At 56.6% G+C, this 21,898-nt stretch overlaps 1 protein-coding gene across 25 annotated transcripts in view; it reads left to right on the top strand.

Moving 5' to 3' along the window:
- ABLIM2 (actin binding LIM protein family member 2) overlaps window positions 1-21,898 on the top strand; it is a 154,989-nt gene that overhangs the window by 27,235 nt on the left and 105,856 nt on the right. For all 25 annotated transcript variants that reach the window (XR_005019948.1, XR_005019947.1, XM_036852456.1 and 22 more), the window contains exon 2: window positions 13,123-13,266. Coding sequence is in view for 23 of the 25 variants with exons in the window: in XM_036852456.1 (XP_036708351.1) it covers window positions 13,123-13,266 (144 nt within the window). In the remaining 2 variants the exon portion in view is untranslated. The remainder of the gene's footprint in view (window positions 1-13,122; window positions 13,267-21,898) is intronic.

Raw genomic sequence — 21,898 nt, 5'->3', positions numbered from 1 at the left:
CCACGGCAGAGCCCTGCCCTCACTGGCGTCCTCCTTTGTGGCCGCGGAGTCTGTCCAGAGGCAGGATCCGGGACCCCTCGTCCATATGGCCCCGTCAGCATCCCGCACGCTGAGAGACTCGGGAGATTTTTATTGAAGGAAGCAGCTCTGGGGTGGGGCAGTAGCAATGGCTTTGAAGCCAGACCAGTGAAGCGTCCAGCCCTGCCTCTGGCCTGACCTCACTGTGGCCCTGATCAGGGCGCTTCCCCGCTCCGGGGGGGCTCAAGGACCCCCTCTGTAAAATGGGGGTGATTACATTCCTCCCTCCCAGGGTGCTGTGGACCAGCATGGTAGACCCTCCATCTTGGTCCCCCCAAAGCGTGTAACTGTGGGTGCCCCCTGGCCTGGCCAGGCTCAGCCCCCCATGGAGGTCTCACTCCAGGCCTTACAGCACCAGTTGGCTTGGGGTCAGGTAACATCCCCCGACCTGCTCAGTGTACTGGATTGTTCTGAAAATAGCGGCAGATTCCAGGAGCTGAGACATGTGACGATCTTCATTTCTCAAATGGAATTTCCATGTTGGTGGTTGGGCGGGTCTCCCCGCTCAGCTGAGAACGCAATGTCCTTCACTCCCTGCTGTGCTTTCACCAGATGATGGGCCGTAGTTCTGATGGCAAAGGGCAAAACAATAGTAATATTAAAAATTGCACAAACCCGATGAAATAAGCACTGTTGTTCCCGATTCACAGATGAAGAAATGGCATCTTGTGATAAAAATAGCAGTAAGGGAAATGTGATTCTATTTATGTAAGATTATAATAAGAGCTAAAAGTAAAAAAAAAAAAACCCAAAAATCTATAAAACTTTTAGAAGAGAATATAAGGATAAGTCTTTGTGATCTTGGATTGGGCAGTGGTTTCTTAGAAATGACACTACGTACACAAACAACACGAGAAAACATAGATAAATTGGATTTCGTCAAAATTAAGCACCCTTGTGCTGCAAAGAACATTATGAAGAAAATGAAAACACAATTCACAGAATAGGAGACAGTATTTGCCAATCATATATCGGATGGGGGGCTTGTATCTAGAATATGTAAACAACCCTTATAACTCAGTCAGAAAAAGAACCAAATTCAGTGGACAAAGGATCTGAACAGACATTTTTCCAAAGAAGATATTCCAATAGTGAACAAGCACATGAAAAGATGTTCAACGTCATTAGTCACCGGGCAGTGCAGATACAAACCACAGAGAGACAGACTTCACACCCACCAGGGTGACTGTGATGAAAGGACCAGCAGTAGCCGATATTGGCAAAGATGTGGACAAGCTGCTGGGGGGAAGGTGAAATGGTTCAGCCACTCAGGAAGATAGTCTGGCACTTCCTCAGGTGGTTAAACAGTTACCACAGGACCCAGCAAGAAAGGGAAACGTGTCCACACAAAAGCGATTGTGCATGAATGGTCAGAGCGGCTTATCTGTAACAGCCCCAAAGTGGACACAACCCCCAAATCAACGACGAATGGGTCCATGTGGTACGTTCATATAGTGGAGAGTTATTTGGACATAAAGAGGAATGAAGCACTGACACCTGCTGTGACGTGGGTGGACCTTGAAAGCGTTATATGTATATATACCTGTACGATATGGGCTCCCACGCTGCGGTGTCTCACGGCACACCGCCTGGAGAGTAAGGGTCCCTGGCGGGATTAGCTCAACCCTCACAGACCCTCTTGGTGGGAGTTGACAGCTGGGGCTTGGGATCCTGCAGGCCTCAGTTCCTCGGTTCCACAGCTGTGCTGTGTGCCCATTTCCAGCTCTGTGACCCAGGTCATTGGTGGAAATCGCCCAGCGCAGTGCCTGGCCCTTAGTCTGGGCACAAGAGCTGAAAGACGATATTGTCACTCAGACTATTAATTTTCACCCCCGCAGGGCGCTGTACTGGGCCCTGAGTCACCAAATGCATTCCCTGTTTCCCATTAGATTTAAGGAACCTTTGTGGGACATCTTCTGTGTGCTGGGCCCAAGGCATACATTGAAGACCCAGATGAGGTCACTGGTTGGTCCAGTGGTGGCCGCCCTGGCTCACAGCAAGGTGACACCAGGGACATGCACTGGCCTGGGAGCCCAGAGCCCCAAGCCCTGGTCCTGGCCTGGCCTCAGACTTGCCATCTGTGGCTCCCCCTGTGTGTGGGGAGAGGGGATGGGCCCAGGTGCCCACTAAGCCCTGACCTTCCGTGAGATCCTCAGACACCTCTCCGGGCAGGAAGGGCTGCTCTTCCGGCGATGAAATAACACCCTCCAGGGACGTGGGTGGCCAGGGCACCTGGACCAGCTGCTAGAAGCTTCAAGAGTCTGTGAGTTGCTAGAAACTCAAGCTGAAGGTAACTGGACGCCCCTGTGGGCAGCCTGAGCTTCCAGGGGGCTGTTCACGGCCGTGTTCTCCCAGCTTCTGCCTCTGGAAGGAACCCCCCAACCCAGCACACACCACCCCTGCCGAGCCCCTGCCATGTCCCAGCCTCCAGAAGCCCAGCCTGGGGCAGCGCCACTGTCCCACGCTACAGAGGAAGACAGGCGCAGACCGGGAGCGGGGAGCCGGCACGTCCCAGGCCCTGCTCCAGCGCTTTCTCCCCACAGGGCTGCTTTCCTGGGGCCACCATAACAAATGCTGCAGACGTTATTCTTGGACAGCTCTGGAGGCCAAAAGTCCGAGATCAAGGTGCTCCCAGCGTGGCTTCCTTCCGAGGACTGTGAGGACAGATCTGTCCTTGGCTTGCAGATGGCTGTCCTCCCCCTGTGCTTCACACCATCTTCCCTCTGTGCGTCTCTGTGCCCTAGTTTCCCGTTTATAAGGCCACAGTCATATTGCATCCAGACCCACCCAAATGGCCTCACTTTAACTCAGTCACCTCTCTCCAAATCAGGTCACATTCCGAGGTGCTGAGGGCTAGGACTCCAGCACGTGAGTTTGGGGGACATAATTCAATCCATCACAGACGAGTCCCTTTCTGTGGCCTCGTAGGAGCTCCCCCCAGCGTTTTCCAGCTCACACACTCTATGAGTGAGGGAGACAGGGCGGCTCGCTGGTTTTCCTTTTCCTGCCACCCCTCCTCCCCTGCCCGACCCCCGGCCCCAGCCCTGAGTAAGAGGCTCATTTCAGGCTCAGTGGGGCTGCTTGTGACCCCGTGGCCATCACGGTATGTCTGAGAGCGACTTTGTCCGAAGGCTCCCCTGCTTCAGGACAGGAAGAGTCCTGGGGCTTCAGGGACTCCACCCCACCGCACGGGGCCCCCCGGGGGTCTGAGCTGAGTTGGCTGGAATCTAGAAGCCAAGCTCTTCTCGCTCAGCTAGAAATCCCTTCTGACTCTTCGGCCTCCCGGGGTCAGTGGAGTTTAACCTCGTGAATGTCCCCCCACCTCTCGGTCATGGGGGGGTCTTGGGACCCTGACCTGCCAGAAAAGGACCCAAGCATCAGTACCGCCACTGTGGGCATGGGGACCCTGGATTCATTACCCAAACTGAGACACGTTGGACAGAATAATTGTGCTGGGACAGCAAGCAGCACCCAGGATGGCCCAGGTGCACTGGGTCATTTGTCCCCTGGCCCGGCGTAGGTCTTTAGGGGGACCCGGCAAGCAGACAGGAGCCTCCAGGGGTGTCTCCACCTGGGGAGCCCAGACTACCTCCTGCGAGTCAGAGGCTCGCTCACCATTGTGGAGAGGTGACCTGACTTGTCCAAGGTCGCACAGTCCGTGACCCAGGGGGACGATGGGCAAGTCCCCTCACCTGCTGTGCCTCGGTTTTCACACCTGTAAAATGGGTACAGGTTCTTACAGGATCACTGTGCTATGGGAGACGCTCAGCACACAGTGGATCGGTACGGAAGAGGCCCTGGACGGGGGCCTTGAAGGTTGAACTGGGTTTTCACAGGCGGCGATGGGCAGGCACAGCACCCCCAGGAGGGGACGGTGGGAGCCAAGGCTGGTGCTGGGACCCCTGAGGACAGCTTTGGGAGAGAGTCTGGGCTCATGGGGCGGTGGAAGATAAGTCAGGGGACCAGGTGGGCACTGGGCTTGGAGGCTCAGTGGTGGCTCTGGGGCTGAGCTGTGTTCTGAGGGCTCTGGGGAGCCATGGAAGGTTCCTGAGCAAGGGCGGGAGCTGCATGTGCTTGTGTTCAACGCCACCCTCCCCCATCCTGCCACCTGGCCAGCTTGGAGAGCTTGTCTGGGGGCTCTATCGTCCTGGCTGTCCCCTTGCCGTGGGCTCTGTGGGACTCAAGGGGACACTGTCCCACTGGGTCAAAATGGAGAACTTCTCAGATACTTGAGCCTTTAGAGATCAACTCAGATTAGACACTGGGCAGGGGAGGGGGGACGGGAGGGCCAGGGGGCTGCTCCAGCTGGTTAGGTAAGACGGGCCTCGCTAGGACTGGAGGACGTGTCTCCCAGTGGCCAGCTCCTGCTCAGGGTCTCAGGGGGCGCCTCTGGACATAAGCATCAGGGTGTTTTTCTGCAGCCGTGTGCCCTTGTCTCCCGAGACTCACTAGCCACCAGGTCAGTGTCCAAGGACTCCCTGGGTCCTGGGGACTGCGGGGTGGGCTCCTGCCGTGTGCCTGGGTTGGTGTCCACTCCCTGCCTGCACTCGCTGACCCCCACTCCATCACAGAGCTGTGGCTGCCCTGTACAGATGATAGGCGAGGCCCAGGGGTGAATGGCCACCCAGAGCCCTCACTGGTTGGACCTTAAAAGCCTCCTGGGAAATCCACGGTGGCTCCTCTTCCTGGTCACCGTGGGGTTATCATGTCTGGCTATGGGGGTCCCTGCATACAGCAGGAATCTGGGGTTTTCCCCCCAGTGACTCCACCTGAGCTCTGCCCTTGGTCACTGGGGGCCAGGACAGCTGGCCTGCAGTCTAACCTGGCATCTCCCCAGGCTAAGCAGCTGGGCCCCAGGCGCCTGGGGGATTTAAGTGAGATTGCCTCATGGGAACTGGCTAGGACAGCTCTGGTTGAACTTGGAGCAGGCAGGACCAGTTTCTGGAACCAGACCCAGAAGGTAGTAAACTTGTCCCAGTGCAAAGAGAGCTCAGAGCTGTCTTCGCTGGATGGAGGACAGGTGAATGACGTGCCTGAAGAGTCAGACAGGTCTGGCAGTGCGGGGACAGCCTGAGACCCTCGCAGCCGGCTGGCTGGGTCCAGGCTACTGATGGCCTTGCTGAGAACAGGTGGGAACAGAGAGCCGCTTACTGGCTCCTGGTTATAATCAGCAGTCAGCCCTTAAGGAGGTTAAGAGGGAAGTAATGACGTGTGATTTGGCTTGATTTTCCAACACATAACGAGTGGGAGGGCGGGAAGTGAGGCCCCGGCCTGTTCCTGAACCAGAAGAAACCTATAGAGGACATCCTGAGGGCAGGGGAGACAGACCCCCCTAAGACCTTTGTGCCATTAACTCCATATTTAGAAAACCAGTCTAAAGAGCTGGAGGGTGTGCTAGGTGCAAGGACGCTTGTGGCCACATGTTATGTGAGAGCCGTCTCTCAGCCAGGCCTGGCTGAGTGCACCTTGCTCTGTTTGCACTGGTACCCAGTCCTAAGGAGCTGCACTTCTCAGATCCGGCCCCTGGCCCTGGGGGACTTCAGGCCAGGTAGGCAAGATGGCCAGTAGGCAAGGGCCACCCAACATGGTCAGTATTGTGATGGAGATGAGCACGGTGATGTGTGCTTGCTGCTGTCCCAGAAGGCACCTGTGCATCTCGTGTCACCTCCTCCTGGAAGCCCTCCCTGACTACACACAGGTTCACCTCCCCACAGCCCTGTGCCTCCCGCCATAGTTCTCTGCTCATTGTCACGGTTAGAAAGAAAGGCGTGAGGGGAGGCGAGAACGGTGAGCCTGGGAGCCGCTCTAGGCAGATGGGACTCTGAGGAGGGGGTGTGATGCATGGTCATACAAAGCTTTCAACAGTAGAACAGAGTCATACGATGTGGAAACCCCAAGCCAGCTGTTTGCATAATACAGAGAGCAGGGTGGAGAGCTCTACAAAACCGCCCCGGCTGATGGAGCATGGGTTCCAGTTAGATCCCCAAGGATGCAAGGAGCTCCACCTCCTGGTATCAAGGTGGATTTGCCTCAAGAGCAAACCCTGGAAAACAAGCTGAACGTGAGCTGTTGGTCTTTGGCCAACCCAGCAATGCCTGCTCGGGGGTCCAGCATTAACTGGGCCCTTCGAGAAGGGACAGGACCAAATGCAGAGCCTTTGAGGGAGAGTGGAGATAAACAGTTGAAAAAGTCCCCAAGGACCACAGAACGACGTGTGCTGTGCTGTCTGGGAGGTGAGACATGAGATGAATCGCTGGAAGAAGAGGGGCACCTGCCCCCTCCACGCCCACTCCCTGGGCCCAGTGTGTCCCCTCTCCTGCCGTGTGCCACACCCGTGCCTGGCCAGTTTGCATACCCGTTTCCCCGGATGCCCACCAGCTCCTCTGTTCTTGTTTGGTGAACGAGCGAGCCCATGATTTGGGACTTGCAGACCAGCAGGTGGCAAAGGGGATGGTGGCGTCAGACACCTGAGGGGGGACCCCAGCTGAGTTCCTAATCCAGCCCTGTGGCTTTGGGAAAATCCCCGTGCATCTCTGAGCCACCATGTCCTCGTCTGTGAAATGGGGGTGATAGGCCATTCCTGTGGGGTGTGGTATGGACCAAATGATGGCCAGGACTGGGTCTGTTTTGTTCCAGTGGAATCCGGGCACATAGTAGGTCTCAGACATTTGTTGGGTGAATGAATGAACGAACAGCAAACAAGATGAAGAAGAGCTTTATTGTTTGGTGTTTGGAGTTGAACGCACTTTGGCCGAGCACCTTGCAGTTTTGCCGTCAGAATGAAGTCGAGGTGACCTGCAGCGGTTTCCGTGGTTAGGGCACCGTGAAGGGTCAGGGTAGACGCTCCTTGGCAGAAGGCAGGGCCCGCCATGCTCCCTGCACAAGCGAGGACCCCATGGAGGAGAGATGGTGGACACGTGTTCACGTGGCATCACAGCTGGCTTCCAGGTCCCATGACAGGAACACATGGCACATCTGCTTGTGCGTCTTGACCGATGCCAGCTTGGTGAATTTCTATGCACAAAGTGGGAAACCGCACCCAGGTGGGTCTGTGCGAATGGAGTGGAGGGGAGAATGGAGTGTTTGGTGGGTAACCCGGCCAGAGGCGAGCTCCCCCAGCTCGCTGGGCAGAGGGTGTTGAGGCCCCATCTGTCGAAGTAAGGAAACCTACAAGCCCCCTGACGCTCTTGCGCAGCGTCCTGGGGGTCCGCCCGCCAGGATGGACACGGAGCTGAGAGCCTGACGTTGACCTTGGCAGTGATGCTTCCGTCACCATGCCACCATGCCTGCTTCCCGAGGCGAGCACCAGCGAGGCCCAGTGCTGGATTTGGGTGGATCCCATTTGGAGCATCAGGACTGGACACAGCTGGGCCAAGCGCTGGGGGGCAGAGGTCAGTGTCGAGAAGCCCCCACTGATCCGGAGGTCGCCATCAGACCCTCTCTGCAGGGAGCAACTGTGTCACCTGCACCCCGTCACAGTCCTTGCCTCCTGTGCCTGCCTTACCCAGCAGGCGCCCAGGGGGTCGCTGGCTTCATGTGTGTTCTTATCTGACCCAGACAAGGGTCCCACATTTGGAAATACTTACCCCCATTTTATAGAAGGGAAAACTGAGGCTCTGTATGGTCACGTGGCCTGCCCCGGGTGACAGCCATGGAGGGGGGCAGCTGGGATCAGTGCAGGCTGCCCCACTTCCTGCTCACCCACCCAGCCACTGACCGAGGCCAAAGACAAACCTAGGACAAGCTGCTGATGAGGCTGCCGAGGGAGCAAAGGTGTGGCCCCCGGGAGCTCCAGGTCCCCCTCCCGACAGCCTCTGCCCCTCCCCACCCCCAAGTCGCAGGTTTGCCTCTGAGACCCGGAAGGACTAAGCCAGCAGCTGTTGGTCCCCACACCTGTCAGGCATTGTACCAGAAGCTTTCTCCACTACACTGGGTTCTAAATGATGCCTCCTGAGACCAGGCTCCAAATTACAGTTGTGAATACAGAGGCTTCTCAGAGCTCAGTCAGCTCTCAAGGTCACACAGCTGCCCCTGGACGGTGGGTGGGTTCCAAACCCGGCCCTGCTGGCTGCCGTCCTGGCTCCTCCAGGCCCCGTACCTGGTGGCGGATCAGGACGGTACCCGGAGGGATTATAGAGGCGGGATCACAGCGACTGCCGGGTCAGACCCGAGGAAGCCACGTCCCTCCACTGTGAACGTGAGCTCTGTGCTGATGTTACCGGTAATCGTTCTTTTACTCCCAGCAAGGCTCCCCAGGCTGGGATTTCATTATCACGGGGGGATTAAGTAGTCACGGCCCCATGTGATTGATCCTTACCGCTTGACTTTATGTTTTACGTTATTATTATCATCGCAGTCAGAGACGTGTTAAATGAAATGTTACAGCCGATCCAGAAATTTTAGAGAAATGAGCCTGCTGCCTTCAGGGTTAGGTCTGGAGTGTGGTAGTTTGCGGCTCTCTCCGTTTCCCTCTCTCTTTTAAGTTTTTTTTTTTTTTTAAATAGACTTTATTTCTTAGAGCAGTTTTCAGTTTATAGAAAAATTGAACAGAAAGTAAGGAGTTCCCATATACACCCCACCCCAAATCCCCAGTTTCCCCTGTTAGCATCTGCCTGTTGCATTGTTGTAATGTTTGTGTGTGCTACGTTTGTTACAACTGATGAACCAGTTTTGATATACTATTTTTTTTAATTTATTTATTTATATTTTTTATTTTTGGCTGCGTTGGGTCTTCGTTGCTGCGCGCGGGCTTTCTCTAGTTGCGGCGGGCGGGGGCTACTCTTTGTTGTGGTGCGGGGGCTTCTCATTGCGGTGGTTTCTCTTGTTGTGGAGCACGGGCTCTAGGTGCACGGGCTTCAGTAGTTGTGGCTCGTGGGCTCTAGAGCGCAGGCTCAGTAGTTGTGGCGCACGGGCTTAGTTGCTCCGCGGCATGTGGGATCTTCCCAGACCAGGGCTCGAACCCGTGTCCCCTGCATTGGCAGGCAGATTCTCAACCACTGCGCCACCAGGGAAGTCCTTGATATACTATTACTAACTAGAATGCACAGTTTACATCAGGGGTCGCTCTTGGTGTTGAGTGTTCTCTGGGTTTGGACCAATGTATAATGACGTGTATTCACCCCTGGGCTCCACCTACTCACCCCTCCCTCCCCACCCCTCACAACCACTGATCTTTTACTGTCTCCGTGGTTTTGCCTTTTGGATGACGTCATAGGGTTGGAGTCACGTGGTGTGCAGCCTTTTCAGACTGGCTTCTGTCACTTAGTAGCATGCATCTGAGGTGCCTTCAGATGGCTTCATAGCTCATGTCTTGATAGTTCTTGATGGAATGAGGTCTGGCCACAATCGCCCCATCCCTGTCTAGGGGCCCACTCCTGTCCTGTCCTGCCACGCGAGGGTCCCGATCCCTCCTTGTTGCAGTCACGTACCAGCTGGGCCGGCGCTCCTGGCCCCAGTCCGCTCGCTGGGCGGCAGCAGCAGTGACCACAGCACTTGCTCTGCCGGCTGTGAGCACCAGTCCCCTTTGCAAAGCACCCGATCGGGCAGCTGCAGGAGGTTCGAGGAATAAGTCCATCCTGAGGGGTAAGAAGGCCCACACCTCAAATCCACAGGATTCTCAGGCTGTGATCCCAGGGCCAAGGGGGCAGACGCGGGCTGGAGGGGAACACCTGCGCGGGTGGTACCTGCAACAGACAGGCCCCCTCTATGCAGTGTCTACTTCCCACCACCAGGGGGCAGCACCCTGCTCTCTCGCCCTGCCACCAGAGGCCCCAGGAGGTTTTGGAGGAGGCTCCAGGCGGGCAGAGTTGGTGCTCCCATAAAAACGATCCTCCTAAAGCAGCTTTCACCCCAGATCAAACAGTATTTCCAGTAACCAGGAAACTGGTGATGTCAGGCTGTGTATCCTTGAAAATGACAATGGCTATTGTGTATTGAGCATTTATGGTCTGCCAGACCCTGGGCTGCTTGCTAGACAGACATTTCTGCCCATGGTCCTAGCATCCCCTGGGGCAGATGCTGTGAGCAGGGGGCGGATGGCAGATGGACAGACGGCTGGGAGTTCCAGGTTACTGCGTGTAGGAGGTGAAGCTGGGCTGCACCCGGCCGTCTGCCCCCAGGGCTCTGACACCGATTTCCCACCCCCCCACGTGGGTGGAGGGTAGACCTTGCCTGGCTATTCATGGAGACATGAGGCACATTGTCCTTTGTATGCCTAATGGATGAAAAGATAATCGTGTTGAAGATCTTTGTGGCCACGCCCCCAAATCTTGATTTAGCCTCCGTGTGGACGGGGTGACTCAGGACCCCATCAGCCCCAGGTGAGCCCTGGGCAGCCCCAGGGCCGTGCACAGCCGTGAGCCGGCTCTGCCTGAGGTTTCAAACTTCAAGTCCAATGGCTCGTTCCTCACAGGGAGCCTTAAATTCTAGCCCAGGACATCCTTGCTCTCCGCCCCCTTATACCAATTTTATTAAGTACTGGATGAGGCAGTTTCTGTGATTATCGTGTGTTGACACTTAAACCAGAGTGGAAGTGTCAGCACAGCTCCCAGGACGGCAGACGGAACTCCGGGGCCCTCGCTGGGCTCTGCGCTGCCCAGTTTGCCGTTTGGTCCTGACACCCTTGGAAACGCAGGCAGGCCTTGACACCGGGCCTGGGGTACTAAGGGCGACACCAGATGATTTTTTTGTGCCCATCGTCTCCTTTCTGGCACCTGCTTCTCCAGGCTGTGTGGCTTTGGTCCCCAGACAGCTGGCACCTGCTACCCTTGGGGTCTTCAGAGCCTCCTCCTGGAAGGCCTGATGTCCCCAGCGTGGCCCAGGCCCTCGCGGGCGGGACCCAGAGGAGGGAGCCCTGTGCTGTGGATCTGGGGCTTCCGGGACGGGACGGGGTCTGGGGGGCCTGGGGGGCAGGCTGGAAACCGGATGGAGAAATGTCCTCCTGTCTGACATCCACCTCCTCTGCTTTTACAAGAACGAGGAGACCTTCTGGGCCTGATACTCAATCAGGGCTGGTGTTCAGCGATTTTGTAAATGTGTGTGTGTGTATGTGTGCATGTCTGTCTCTCTGTGTGTGTCTGTGTGTATTTGTGTGTCTGTGTGTGTATCTGTATGTCTGTGTCTGTGTGTATGTCTGTCTATGTGGGTGCATATGTATAGTTGTGTGTCTGTGTATGTATGTGTATTTGTGTGTCTGTGTATGTATGTGTATTTGTGTGTCTGTGTGTGTGTATGTGTATTTGTGTTTGTGTGTGTGTGTATCTGTGTGTCTGTGTGTGTAGGTATGTGTATCTGTGTGTCTGTGAAAGTGTATCTGTGTGTATACGTGTGTGTGTGTGTGTCTCATGTGTATGTATGTGTATCTCTGTGTGTACGTGTATGTATGTCTGTGTATCTGTGTGCCTGTGTGTCTCTTTGTGTATGTGTATGTATGTATGTGTGTGTCTGTATGTACGTGTATGTCTGTGTCTCTGTGTGTATGTATGTGTCTCTGTGTGTATGTACGTATATGTCTGTGTGTCTCTGCGTGTGTATTGTGTGTGTGTGTGTGTATGAATACGCTTAACTCTCCAATGAAGCGTGGTGTATCTGGGGCATCCCAGGTGGCGGGTGTCTTCTGGGCCCGCACCACCTCCCCTGGGCCCCCCTGTGGCTCCAGCGATGTACAGGTGGGCGGTGCACCTGGGCCTGTGGACTCCCCGCCTCAGGTGCCCGTGGCTCCCTGGCTCTTTCAGCCTCTGCTGAAACCTCAGAACTCATTCAGCCCAGGGAAGGGAGACAGGAGTTCTAGCTTTGGGGCAACCCTCACCAGGGGGTTAGGACTGGTGCCCCAACCCCCTTCCTTCTGAGGGACGCCCTGGAGGGGCTCCGAGGGGGTGACCAGCTCAACAACATGCCATCATTGCCCCCACTCCTTCCTGCCACCCGGGGCCCCCTAGGTACACCACCTGCACCCTGCCCTTGCCTCAGCCTCAGGTCGGTGACCCCAGATCAAGACGGGAGCGTGGGACAGAAGATGTGGATTTAAGCGGAGACCCGCACTTGAGAAAGGCAAAGGCTGTTTGCTCAGAGCTGGCTGAGCGGGGGGGTCAGCCTTTGTCACTGTGCCTGGCAGAGACCAGAGTCAGGTAGAGGAGTGGGGGAGCTTCCCAGTGGAGAAAAGGGGGCTCAGGGGCCTCTGATGGGGGCTGGGAGCCTGGGGAGGCTGGGGGGCTGCTACAGGGGGTGTCCCAGGTGACTGGCTAGAGGCAGGCTGTGCCTTCTTGGGCTGGTCCTGAGTGGGAGGTGGATCCGGGCTGCTGGGGCCCCGTCGTGGGCGGTGCTCTCTGCCTGCAGCTCCACCTCCTCCTTGTGCTGGGAAGGAGCTGGTCCCCAGCCCCTAGGCACCCCCCGACCACAGCTCTGCTGCTTGGCTTGCAGCTGGTGCTCACCTGGCTGTCGCCACTGCTGGGCTGGAGCTCCCTGAGCACAGACCCGCCGTGGGCCCCAGCGTCCTGCACGCCTGGCCTCCGCGGGCACTTTTGGAGGATGTGGGTGAGCGACGGCCCTGCCCAGACCCCAGGAGCCCCACAGTCGGGCCCTTTGACCGTCCACCCTGACCCATCCCTCTGGGGGTCTCCAGTGCCTCCTCAGCAATCCTAGGTCATGACTGGCTCTAAGGGGAGCGGTGACAATTTCAGGTCACTGTCCCCAGGGCACAGAGGGGATTCAGAGCGAGCTCACAGGAGGATGTGATTATTGCACTCTCAGAAGAGAGGACCTGGGTCCCTGGCTGCAGGAGGGCTGGCCAGCTCACCAGGCCCCTGAGGGCCACGGTCGTGCCGGGTCAAGGCCGCAGGGGGATCGGCTGCCCTTTGGGAGGTGGGCACACAGAGTTGGGGGACAGGACCGCCGTCGGGGTCTCACATTACCCGACCTCCGCTGGTCCCCCGATGCCCTCTGGGTTGTGCTGGGAGATGCTCTGGGCCCCGAGTCCTCGCACCATTGCTGTTTGCTCACTGGTGCCCGGCATGTCCCGCTTTCTAACACGGTGCCTTTTCCCCACAGTGTCGGAGCCCCAGGCTGCCCACAGCCCCCCGGAGAAGCCGGCCAGCACGGCGATCCTGTGTAACACCTGCGGGAACGTGTGCAGGGGGGAGGTGCTACGGGTGCAGAGCAAGTACTTCCACATCCAGTGCTTCATCTGCAAAGGTGAGCGCCGACCCGTCTCCGCTACGGGGCCCGGCACAGCCCTGCCGTGTGGCCGAGCCCGCCTCCCAGCTGCCACGCTGGGCCCCGGAAACTCATTAGATCTGGGAGGCTGGAAAAACTGATCCCAAACCTTCAAACAACAGCGTGATCTTTTCAGCGTGGCCCGTGTCCCTTATGGGGGTGACGGGGGCATCTGCCCAAGGGGGAGGGTCAGAGGACGAGGTCCAGGTCCCGGGCAGTGTCCTCGGATGGCTGTAGCCATGTCCGTGATCCACCGGCCAGAGCAAAGTGGCCACTTGGGCCCCGTAGCCACACAGTAAATGGCCGTCACTGGTGGCGTGAGCTCAGCACCGCAGGGTGCACAGGACCTAAGCTGGGCCACGAACCTCGGGCGCCCCGCACCCTCCCAGAGCGGGACTGGGAACATTACCGTTCACTCCAAATGGACATGGCTTTTTCTCTGATTGTAAAAAATAACACGAATATCACTAAATTCAGATAATACCAAAAAGATAAGAAGAAAGTAAAACAAATCACGTGAAGTCCCTCTATCAGAGCCAGGCTTTGCTCAGAACATCCTTCCAGCCTGCCCTTTCTCCCTACGCTCAAGTTAGTGCATGTTCTGTCATGTACAATGGGGTTTTGTGTATTTGCATTTAGTTTCCTGAGAATAAATGAAAAGTAGCACTTTGGGGAAGGGATGGGCAGATCAAACCAATTTGACACAGTGTCCAAACCCAAAGGATTTGCGGTTTTAAAGAAAGAATTCTTGTAATGGCCCTGCAGACCCCTCCTCACCTCTGGACAGCAAGCGGTGTCACCACAGGCTGCTTTCCTGTGGGTGTGAAGCCACGTCCAGAGATGCACAGACATTCGCACGTGGGCCTCGACGGGCCGCGGGGGCAGTGAGCGCCTGGGCTTTATGGGCAAAGATGGGAAATACACCACGTGTAAGATAATCCAGCGCTGTGGCTTTTATCAGCACCACGGGGCCCGTTAAATGCCTGAGTCCCCTCAGCCCACCGTGGTCTCAGGAGGCCCTACTGGGCACCAGGCCCGGCTTTGGAAAGCGCTAAGTAGGAAGGCGTGAGGTTTAGCTTTGACAGGTGAGGTCTGGTGAGGAGATAAATCTACCAGCTCGCCGGGAATAGTTGGGTGTTAGTGGTAGAAGCCGAGTGCTGGGAAGGTGGCCCACCGGGAGGGATCTGGGAACTTCCAGAGAAGGCTTCACGGAGGAGGTGGCGTTTCGGCTCTGAGTTCAGCCAAAGAAAGAAGAGGAGAGCTGGGCTGTCGGAGGCGGCCAGGCCTGTGCCCGCGGTGTGGGGCGCAGTGTGGAAGGTGCAGCGGGGCCGAAGGAGGGGGACTGAACCTCAGGGGTTGCCAGGGAGCCTGCTGGTTCTGCCGAGGAGGCTTTCTTCTCTCACCTTCTCTCACCTTCTCTCACCTCCTCTCACCTCCTCTCACCTCCTCTCACCTCCTCTCACCTCCTCTCACCTCCTCTCACCTCCTCTCACCTCTGCTGAGCGCTTCCTGTGAGCTCAGTGCTTTCCGTGTGTTTTCTTCCAAAGTCCTCCAGTATTAGGGGGGGCTGAGGCGTTATCTCCACTTAAAGATGAGGAAGCAAGGGTGACGTGACGTGTGACCTGCCTGGTTGTCGCCTGTGGGAGCAGCTGGCGAGAGTCGGGGGAGCCCTTCCCACGAGCCTCAGCTCTGCCCCAGACCCACCGTGGAGGGACGGGGTGCAGGGCTCCCAGCAGGGTCTGCGTCCCGGTGAGGAGGGGCCGGGGGGCCGAGGGCAGGAAGCATCGGGGAGGCCACGGTCATCAGTGAGCGAAGACAGACGCTGTGCTTTGGTATTGCCGCCTCGCCCAGCTGCCCTGGAGTTTCGGAAGTACAGATCTCCTGGTCCACACCCGTCCTCTCCCAGCTGGGGAAACTGAGGCAGGGGGGAGGGGGGCGCTTCTTTTCCGAGGGGGCACATCCAGTCAGCTGCTGGGAGACTCCAGACCGGAAGGTCTTCAAACGAGAGAGGGAGAAAGGCGGGGGAGAGAGGGACAGGAGGACAGATGCGGATAAACGGGCACACGGTATTTCCACCGAATCACAGAGCAGTGACAAACCTCGCACGTGCTTTGGAAGAAGGAGACGAAACCCTGTGTTCCAGCAGCGCTCCCCACCCCGCGCCCCGCCTACCCCTCACCCCCAGGTCAGTGCCACGGTCCCCAGCTGGCCCCCTGCCTCTAGCCCATTTGCCCCGCAGGGGCCAGAGCCGGCTTTCCAGGCAGACTGGCCTTGGCCTGCCCCATCACCCAGGATGAACTTACCTGGCACCAGGTAGCAGGATCAGTGTCCGAGTCACCTCTGCTCTCAGCTGGTGCACACGGGGACTGGCCGTCAAGCGCGCACACAGGTGGGAAGCAGATGGAGTGGGGAGGGGGGGGAGGAGGAGGGGGGGGGGGGGGGGGGAGGGGGTGGGGGGGGGGGAGGGGGATGGAGTGTGGGGGAGGGGGAGGGGGATGGAGTGTGGGGGGTGGGGGAGGGGGAGGGAGGGGGGGGGCGGGGGGGGGGGCGGAGGAGGAGGGACGGGGGGGAGGGGGATGGATTTTGGTGGGGGTGACGGGGGAGGGATTGGATTGATGGGCACGTGGAGCGTGGACAGGGGGACAGACAGGAGCCGAGGCTGGCGGGTGCGGCTGGCTGGGTGGACCCGGTGTCCACTTTTGCTCTAACATACACCCCTGAGGCCGGCCAGGCCTTCTGGAAGGAGCGAGTGTCGGGGCTGACCTTCCCCCATCCCGGCCGGGCCACATGATGGGGCAGCCCCCGTGGTGCCGCCCGGGGCTGTGAGCCGGGTTTCTCGGGAGCTCAGGTCCCCCCGTCGGTGTCCACGTGGGGAGCCTAATGGCCACTCTGAGTCTCCCCAGGGGCGAGCCGGCAGCTGCCCTGGCCCTGGATCTTCCATCCTTATCTCTTGCTCCTCCCATTTTCCACAAAACACCCCTTGTCCTCCCGCTGGGGACCAGTCACAGGCAGATGGTGCTGGAATGGATAGACGTCACACTTCAGACTGGCTGCAGGGGCGGTCGCTCTGCCAGCAGCCCAGTAAGGGACGTGTGCCTGTCTACTCAAGAGGGGGCAGCTGAGGCCTGGGGATGCAGGAGCACATCCAGGGCTTGATTCCAGGGCCCCTGCATGAGGATATTCCATCCTGGGTTCTGTGGAGGCGCCTCCTGGGTGGGGGAAGGCAGCAGGTAGAGTCCCCACCCCCCATAGGAGCTCTGCCTGTAGCCACGTCAAGTCACAGTTTCTGTGTGTGGACTTGTGTTGAGTCCCGTTGTTTGAAAACTTGAGGACCACCGGCCTGGATGTTTCTGCTGTGAAAGGGGACACCCCCAAAATGGCCCTGATGCCCCGGGGCCTCCTGGCCCGGAGGAGGTTGGAGTCTGGCCAGGAGACACGGGGGTCTGCAGGACACCGGTGACCCGGGGAAGGCGAGGAGCCACCAGTGGCCCTGGGGACCCCGGGTGGGCTGCCCCATTCCCGACTAGTGGGTGGGCCTGGGACCCTCGGTTTGAGGTGGGTGTGGAGATGGTGAGTCCTCAGCGTTTCCAGAAACAAGAGCACAGCCCCCGCCCTTGCCTATGACTCTGTGCCCCCTGCCTCCGGCTCGAGGACCACAGGCCTACGTCGGCGTCCAGGGACCTTTCCTGTGGAGCGGGTGACCTGACGCCCTGGCCGGAGCCCGGCCCGACGCTTTTCTTCTGCTCTTCAGAGCTTCCCAGGCGATCGTGGGGTCTGCCTGGTTTAATTTCCTCTACCGTCCTACAGATGCACGCTCTGTTTCTGGAAAGCCAAATCCATTAGATTGCTCTTTTTAAAAGCTGATTTTAAAAGGCAAAGGAGAGGTGCCCACTGTATTTAAAAGGATTGTCTGGGAGCGCAGACCTTAGGAACTTGATAAAAGGCATTAGTTGCCCAGAACCCAGTCCGTCACCTGGTGTGACCCCCGGGGTCTGGTCAGAGGTGGGGACTGCCCCAGGTGGCCCTCCCCCAGTGTCCCCCTCTGAGCTCCAGCCTTCTAAGTAGACGTGGCATGGCTGTGACTCCTTCCTCGGCAGCCCGGCAGGGAAACAAGCCGGGGCGGGCAGTGCCGAGCCGGCACCTGGGCCTCACCCTCGGTCCCTGGCGGCCTCCAGAGGCGGGCTGCCACAGTAGTGGTGGCAGTGGCAGGAGTCTGTGGGCGCACAGGCCCGATTCCAAGAGTTCCCAGTATTAGGGGGGCTGAGGCGTTATCTCCACTTAAAGATGAGGAAGCAAGGGTGACGTGTGACTCGCCTGGTTGTCACCTGTGGGAGCAGCTGGCGGGAGTCGGGGGAGCCCTTCCCACGAGCCTCAGCTCTGCCCCAGACCCAGCGTGGAGGGACGGGGTGCAGGACCCCCGGCAGGGTCTGCGTCCCAGTGAGGAGGGGGCGGACACGCATCCGCTCACCCACAGATTAATTCTGCCAGGTGCCTTGTCAGCCTGCAGACAAGGCTGCAGTGGGGCCCCTGCCCTCAGTAGGTGGCATGTCTGCTTCACCTGCTGAAGGATGACGGAGAGCAGCTGAGATTTCCTGCAAGCTTTTAAGAAGTTGTCTTTTTTTAAGCTTGAGGATTGCATAGTCTTAGATTGATCTTTTATCCAGGCTCTCATGAAAATGCAAAGTCTGTGAATCATTGAGGGTGCCCTTGGATGAATAAAAAAGAAGACCCAACTTATAGTGTCTTAAATTACATGGATATTTATCACCTTAACAGGAATTCTGGAGGTAGCCTCCTCACCCCCAGAGCTGGTTAATTTAACAGCTCAAAAAAGTCATCAAAGACTAGGTTCTTTTTCCACTTCCCCACCCCCAACTCTCCCCCCCCATCTTATACATGTCAGCAGTGCCTCTCCTCATGGTCTCAAGATGGCTGCTGTAGCTCCAAACATCACATCCTCACAGGTTGACAGCCCTGGGGAAGAAATTGGGCAGGGGTGTGCACAGGCAAAGGGGCCCTCCCCCTGCATGATTACTCTGATTGGGTAATCAGGGTAATCTCCCTTCGATCAGGGAGGAGAACCATTTCCTTGGAAGCCCGCACAGGCTTCCTGTATGACTCGCTGGCTAGAACTAGGTCACACATCCACTCTACCGACAAAGAGTAATGGGAGGATGGGGACTGACTGACTCCAGCCATGTTTGTTCCAGGGTGGGTGTGTTGCCAGGCCAACCGAAGCAGGGTCTGTTAGCACAGAAGACAATTGTGTCTAATTCTGATCCAAGAGATTCCAGTGTGTTGGGTTCCTGCCGCCCAGGGACTGGCTTGACATGCCTTGGTTTACCTAAACCTGAAAATCTGTGAAAGAAATCACATAATTCTCCAGACCATCTTGGCTGCCTCAAGCTTGGGCTTTGATGCCAGAAGATCTGGGTTCAGTTCCCCCCTCTGCCACCCCCAGCTCATGTGGGTCTTAGACATGTTTCTTAGCCTCAGTTTCCATTCAACAACCCGATTGGGCACATACTTCGTGCTGGGCAGTGTTCTGGGTGCTTGGGATGCATCCATGAACAAAACAGACATCCTTGTCCTCGTGGAGATCACATTCTAGGGCAGGGAGAGAGACAATAAGCACTAGATAGAATAAACAAAGAAATTTCATCATATGCTGAAAGTGAAGTGCTAGGAAGGGGAAGACAAGGAGCAAGATAAAGACAGGATTGGGAGTGCCGGGGAGTTACTATTTTAAATTGGGTAATCAGGGCAGGCTTCGTGGAGGAGGTGAGCTTTGCTTGAAAACCTGAAGGAGGCGAGGGAAGAGGATTGCAGCCAGAGGGAACAGCCAGTGCAGTGACACTGAAGCAGGGAAGTGTGCCTGGCAGGTTCTGGGACAGCACGAGGCCTGTGTGTCTGGAGTAGAGTGAGGAGGGGGAGTGGGGGAAGGCTGGGGGGAGGGGGTCCTCGTGAGGACCTGGGCTCCGACACCGCGGGAGAAAGAACACAGGAGGATCCTGTCCATTTTAGTTTCATGGACCACTGGGTGCTGTGCTGATGCGGGGAGGCCAGGGCAGGGTGGGGAGAAGGGCCCGGGCCCCCAGCCCGAGACCATGGCAGCTTGGATGAGAGTGTGAGGGGGCGTCTGCTTCTGGATTGTATTGAAATCCAGCCAGCTCTAGTTTCACACTACAGAATAGGAATCTGTGTAAGATAGAAACATAGCAAACATCCAGCACATAGTACATCCTCAAGAAAAAATGAAATCTGTTACTAAAATCTGTTGTTAAAAATGAAATCCCCGAGCAGGGATTGAACCGGCGCCCCCTGCAGTGGAAGCACAGGGTCTTAACCACTCGACCGCCAGGGAAGTCGCTAAAACATTTGTTTTCAACCAGAATCTTTCGTAGCCCTGCTCGTGGTGCCTTGGAAACAAGGGCCCCGACTCTGAAATGATGAAAAGATGAGGCCACAACCATGTGTGACCTCAGGAAAGCAGGCGTTTTCTGATCTGTGTGGCAGCGGGACTGAGCACGCTTATGATTGCAGAAAGAGCGAAGGAAACAGGAGGGAGGGAAGCCTCTGTGTGTGTGTGTGTGTGTGTGTGTGTGTGTGTGTGTGTGTTGGGGGAAGAGGCCACCAGCTCTGCCTGTAACTTGGTAACAGCAGGTGGGGTGGTCCACAAGGACACAACCACATGGGGACCATGAAGAGCCACACCCAGAGCTGGTCTTAGCGACTGGGGGTGACAAGGGAATGGGGCAAAACGATTGCGTCCCAGGGACATTTATGGGAACGGGATCACATGGCATAATTGTGGAAAGTCACGGCAGGAAGGAATCTCCGGTGACGTGGGCCTGTTATTTCCAGATGGAGCATCTGAGGCAGAGGTTAGGTTAGGACCTGGGCTGGCAGTGACCACGCTGCCCTGAGCCAGCTCCCTCCAACTCATGCGAACGCCCTGGGGTTCTCGGTCTGCTTTGTGTTTTGACATCAATCGCTCTCTCCTCTTCCCAGACACCAGTACAAGAGTATCCCTCAGCTGACCACCCCAAGGGAATTGCCGTCCGTATTTGGGTAGAGAGCCTTCCAATCTTTTCCTTTGTAAGAGTCTTTTCAATTTGAAGTCCTGTTGTATATATACTTTTGTGTCCCGATTTATCCTCTTTAAGGGACCGTGTAAGCCCTTTCCCCATCATACATCCTTCAACATCAATTTCAATATATACCCAGATTCCTTCAGCTGCCTGGCCCGCAGCAAACTTAGCCATTCCTCAGCTGTTAAACGTTTACATGGATTCCAGCCCGGCACTGGGCTAATCAGTTTCCTACGCCTCATCTCACTGATTTATTGTGACAACCATGAGCGATCAGTATGCTTAACCCTTTGTTACAGACGAGGACTCTGAGATTCAGAGAGGTTAAGTAACTTGCCCCAGGTCACACAGCCAGGAAGCATTCATGCCCAGGCTGCCTGTCTCTAAAGCCCAGCGTTTATTTACTGCCTTATACTGTAGTGATGCTGCAGCCAACCCCATTCTGTGGACGTTCATGGTCAGTTCCTTGGGATAGAGTCCCAGAGAGAGACGACCGAGTCAAAGGGTAGGAGCTGTTTTCACATTCCTTTGAGTCGATGCCAAAGGGTATTCCAGAAAGTGGTACAGATCGTCTTCCCACCATGGCCCGCCCCCTCCCGACCGTTTCTCAGAAATGACCACAGTGACCGCCAAAGACGGGAGGGCGGGCCGCTCGGAGTCACCCACAGCTGCTCGGTGCCCTTCATTGGGTCTCGGCTACTTGGATAGGCAGATGGAATGTAAGGACAGTATGTTGTCTTGATTAGGACGTTAAAAATTATGAACGAATTTGGGCTCTTTATTTTTAGCAGGCAGAGGTCTGGGTTTGCTGTCTGGCCCTGACCTTAGTGGACCCAGGCAGCTACAATCCGGTCAGTAGCAGAGATGACTGGGGCGGGGCGGGGAGGACGTGGCATTGGCCGGGCCCGGCTCTCGGGGCAGGAAAGCTGCTTTAATTCGGTCTCCTGGTGCCTCCGTGATGTAGATGCAGGTTTTAGTGGGGCACTAGATCCCTCTTCACATTCTTCTCCTTCGAGGAACAGTCAATACCGTCATATCTTTAAGAAGATTAGAAAATGAGCCCTGGAGCTCGCACGCCACTAGAGAGAAGCCTGCGCACCTCAACGAAGATCCTGTGTGCCGCAACTAAGACCCGACACAGCCAAAAATAAATTAAATAAATAAATAATAAATCTTTAAAAAAAGAAAAGAAAATGAGCCAAGTACCAGAGCCAAGGGTGTCCGTGAACCAGCCTGTCACTCAAGGGCTGAATTGTTACAGGCGGCGTTTACTGAAAAAGACACTAATTCTCCTACAGAGGCCTCAGGGAGCCTATTCTTCCCGAGTCGGGGTACATCTGCTTGGCCTACGCTGTGGTGCAAGATTTTTTTTTTTTTAATAAATTTATTTATTTTGGCTACGTTGGGTCTTTGTTGCTGCACACAGGCTTTCTTCAGTTGCGTCGAGCGGGGGCTACTCTTCGTTGCGGTGCGCGGGCTTCTCGTTGCTGTGGCTTCTCTTGTTGCAGAGCACGGGCTCT

This window comes from Balaenoptera musculus, chromosome 5 (genome assembly GCF_009873245.2).
Source record: "Balaenoptera musculus isolate JJ_BM4_2016_0621 chromosome 5, mBalMus1.pri.v3, whole genome shotgun sequence".
Lineage (NCBI taxonomy): Eukaryota > Metazoa > Chordata > Mammalia > Artiodactyla > Balaenopteridae > Balaenoptera > Balaenoptera musculus.
This window is presented reverse-complemented; position numbering and strand designations above follow the sequence as displayed.